The sequence below is a fragment of the Sus scrofa genome, chromosome X (genome assembly GCF_000003025.6).
Source record: "Sus scrofa isolate TJ Tabasco breed Duroc chromosome X, Sscrofa11.1, whole genome shotgun sequence".
Lineage (NCBI taxonomy): Eukaryota > Metazoa > Chordata > Mammalia > Artiodactyla > Suidae > Sus > Sus scrofa.
In genome coordinates, this window is record NC_010461.5 from 124,143,577 (window position 1) to 124,147,787 (window position 4,211).

General features: G+C 68.6%; 1 protein-coding gene across 1 annotated transcript; it reads right to left on the reverse strand.

Moving 5' to 3' along the window:
* Positions 1,106–3,989, reverse strand: PNMA6F (paraneoplastic Ma antigen family member 6F). The gene is made up of 2 exons (XM_021079884.1): positions 3,682–3,989; positions 1,106–3,038 (listed from the first exon to the last, which is right to left on the reverse strand). The coding sequence occupies exon 2, from the start codon at positions 2,963–2,965 to the stop codon at positions 1,106–1,108; it is 1,860 nt and encodes a 619-aa protein (XP_020935543.1). The 5' UTR covers positions 2,966–3,038; positions 3,682–3,989.

Consider the following 4,211-nt stretch of genomic DNA (forward strand, 5'->3'; position numbering starts at 1 on the left):
GTTTCCCAGGGACCCACCAGCCACGGCCTGTGCCCACAAGTCCCTGTCGCCCGGCTCCATCCAGGCCAGGGAACCCCACAGACCTTCTTGGACCCTGTCTGGACCACACCCCAGTGCCCACTGGGGATACCAGTCCACTGGTGCCTCCCTCCGCCCCCACCCCCTTCCATTGCCCACAGCAGGGGCAGACTCAGTGGAAACTGTCCGTGAAATTTATTGATGAGAAGCATTGACTGAAACCATTGAGGACAGAGAGTGACAACACAGAGAACAACTTCAAACAGCCACTGGAGCCCACAGGTCTCGCCCCCCACCCATCGGTCCAGGTCTTCCTTCTGCAGGTCACGTGGTGGGCACCGGCCTTGCCCTCATCCATCCTGTCCTTCCCACTGTCTCCCGGGACTGGGCTGGGGGAGCTGCTCAGGGAAGGACACAGGCACATCCCCACAAGGACGCGTGGCGGCGGGGGGCCTACATTTACGCCCAGAAAGCAGACGGTGAGCTCGGGACACGGGACCACAGCGAGCAGAGCTTTGGCTGGCACTGAAGCTCAGGCCACCTGGCAGGGCCCTGAGGTGGCTGTCCGGGTGGGCGGGGAACACGTGGCCAGGGCTCAGGGGCACCTCGGGGCTCTGTGGCAGAACCAAGGCTAGTGCGTGTTTGGAGAGGAGAGGACCAGAGAGCGGGGTGCCTTGACACGTGGGTCACGAGGGGCTACAGAGACACAGGTGGGCTCCCAGCACAGGGTGCAGCCTGCCTGCCCCTGGGGACGCTGGACAGGGGTCCCCTCTCGGGAGGCCCAGGCACCTTGACATGGCCCCTGAGGTCTCCGAGGCCAGCGTGGGTGGCTGGGGCTGGGGGCAGGGCTGGTGTGGCAAAGGAGGGGGAGGGGGCCCCTCTCCCCTCCCCGATTGGTGTCACACATGGTCATCTTGGTCCCTGGAAAGGATGGGGGTGGTGGCCAGGGCCCCTTGGGGATGGTGGGGGACCTGGGGGCCGGGCTGGGCTCCCCTCCCCTCAGCCCTGCTCCCCCTGTGGGGCCAGGAGGCTGCCTGGCCTGGCCTCCCCCTGCCTCCCCGCCTGGGGCCCGGGGAGCCTGCTGAGCCTATTGGCCGGAGAAGGACTCAGGGGGGGCTGGTGTCGGAAGCCCCGTCCTCGTTTCCCGGCTCCTCGGGGTTGAGTTTGAGCCCCTCCTCGGGGGCTCCTCGGCCTCCTGGTCAAGGTCATCTGGCTCACAGCCAGGACCTCCTGGGGCCGCAGGAGAAACCCTGGCCGTCCAGGCAGTGATGGGGGCCCCGGGGGCGTCTGAGGATCCTGCCTGACCTAGGCCCGCAGGGGCAGGAGCACTTCCGACTTCCCGGGAGGCCTGGCTGGTCTCCCCAGGGGCAGGGGCCACGCTGGCAGCACCTCGGGCTTCAGGGGCGGCCTCGCCAGCCTCGGCGGCGGCGGCGGCAGGAACTGCCACACCGGCCTCTTCCCGGGCTGGGGGCGCCTGGGCGCCACCTTCCTTGGAAAGGGCAGCCTGGCCGCTGTCTTCCCGGGCCGGGAAGGCCAGGGTGCCCTCTGCAGCGGTGCCCTGGGCGGCGACGTCACGGGCCGGGGCGCGCCGGGCGGCGGCCAGGCCTGCGATGCCCGCGCGGGCCTCTTCTTCCCCGTGCCCCTGCTCGCTCGCAGCCGGCTCGGCCTCCCACGCCTCGCTCTCGCGGATGAGGCGCAGCAGGCCCACGAAGCCAGGGGGCCTCCGCTCCAGCCGCAGCCTCCTCAGCTTGGTCTGGAGCGTGTCGTTGGGCCGCGCCCGCATCAGCACCTGCCGGGCGCGCGCCTGGTCGGCCGTGGCCGGGTGGATGGCCTCCGTCTCCACGGCCGCCTGCAGCAGGCCTTCCAGGCGCATCACGTAGGCAAAGAGCGTCTCCTGCGGCCGCTGGGCGCACGTCGCGAACCTGAGCCGCGCGGTCACCGGGCTGTCCTGGTCCCCAAACACCTGCACCAGCGCGGCCAGGCAGTCCTGCGCGGCCATGTCGGCATCTTGCGCCAGGAGGCCGCACAGGAGGTCCAGCGCGGGGCCGCCCAGGCTCTCCACCAGCCGCCGCCGCCGCTCCCTCTCGGACACGTGGCGCCACAGGTACAGCATGTCGTTGGCGTGGTCCAGCCAGCTCTCGAAGGACTCTTCCCCGCCGCCTGGCTCTCCCAGCCCAGAGAAGGCTCTCAGTTCCTCGTAGCCCATGGCTCCTGCCCCCTCACCTGGAGCGCCTGCCTCGCCCGCGGCGCCCGCCATACTCAAAGATCCTGCCACACCTGCCACTCCTGTGTCCCCTGCAGCGCCCTCCTCATCTGACAGCCCTGCTTCATCTTCAGCTCCTGCCTCAGCCTCCGCCCCTGCTGCACCTGCAGCTCCTGCCTCAGCCTCTGCTCCTGCTGCATCTGCAGCTCCTGCCTCACCTGCATCTTCTGTCTCACCTGCAGCTCCTGCCTCACCTGCATCTCCTGCCACACCTGCATCTTCTGTCTCACCTGCATCTTCTGTCTCACCTGCAGCTCCTGCCTCACCCGAAGCTCCTACCTCGCCCAGGACTCCTGCCTCACCTGCCCCACCAGCCACTGCTTGTCTCTGGGCCTGTGCAGGGGAATTGGGTCTCTCCTGTGACTCCGAGTCAGGAGCCTGGGGCAGGAAGACCACAGTCCACGGTCCCCCCCGGCCTCGTATTTGCTGGGGGATCAAACTTCTGTTGAAACTGTCGGCAAACTCGACCAAGGCCACCCGGCACCCCAGCTCCTTTCTGAAGACCTTGCCCAGCACTCGGTACCGGCCCAGGGGCCGCAGGGCTGCCCGCACGGCCTCCTGGAACTCCTGGTCCTCCAGGAACTCCTGGTCCTCGCAGTCATCCGGGATGCCCAGGATGAGCAGAGCGCGCTGAGCCTTCACGCCCATCCACCTGCACCAATCCCGCAGCATCGCCAGCGCCATCGCCCGGGCCTGGGGGGAGGGCGCACGATCCGACAGGCGAGCGCGCAGACTGTCGCAGTCTCTGCACTGCGGCCTGTGGGTGCAGAGGGGAGGAAGGGACATTGCCATCAGACAGCCCCCCCCCACCGGCCCCGAAAGACAGCGGCGGCCTGCCGCCCCTCTCCCGCCAGTTCCTGCTCCCCACGCCCCTCTGCAGCTGCTCAGAGCCCCCGCCCCTGCACTCCTCACCTCCGCAGCGAGCAGACCCCCCCCTTCGCCTTGGCTGACGCCTCTGATCCGCCCACAGCCGCCCAGCCCCTCTCACCATCCTCTGCATCCGGGCAGCTGGGAGCCCTCCCTTCCCAGAGCCCCCAGCCAGGGGCCCTCCCATCCTTTTTCCCAGCGCGGGACCCGGGACCCGGAGCGCCCCTGCTCCCTCTGGGACCCGGCCCCCCGGGAGGCCCTCTTCCTCGCCCCTCACGCCCCGAGTCGGGAGCCCCTCCCTTCCCACCAGCACCTGCCCCTCTGCAGCTGGAGCCGCCCTCCCCTGCCCGCCCCCCCCCCCGACCACCCCCCCACCCCCGCAAGCAGGAGCCCCACCTCCCCTCCCCACACCCCTGCAGGCCGGAGTCCCACCCCCCTCCTCGCCAGCATCCCACCAAGACCCCCCTCCCGCCCCCACTGCCTGTGGATCTGGCCCCTGCCCTGAGGTCCCGCCCCTGCGAAGCCCGGGTCACCTGCTCCCTTTCTCCGACTCTGTGGGCGCTGCCTGTGGGCTTCGGAGTCGACTCCAGAGGCACCTCAGAGCCCTGGAGCCTGAGAGCCAGAAGACTGTGTGTGCCTTGGGGCTGCGCAGTCCAGGGGTCTCCCAGGCCCTCTGTGCTGAGGCCACCGTGGGCTTCGCGGGGCTCCCGGAAGCCCCAGGTGGATGAGCGTCTCTGTGCAGGGCAGGTGGCTGGATCAGGAGAGCATTTGAGGTGTCACTGTTGCTGCAGCGGGACCTGCTTGGTAAGGGCTGGATGTGGCAGGGCTCGGAGCCTCCAGAAGCAACAGGCACACTCATTGGCCCTCCGACAGCAAAATGGCCTCCATCAGTAATTGTGCCAAATATGGGGGGGTGTAAAGGTGGGGACTGGAAATCAGCAGTTGTGGGGGCAGAGGTCCCTAATAACTGATCCCTACCCTGCACGCACATCCTGCCCTCATTAAGCCTGGAATCTCCACGGCAGACTGGTTGGCTGTTCCCAAGCCAGGAGCCTAAGCACAC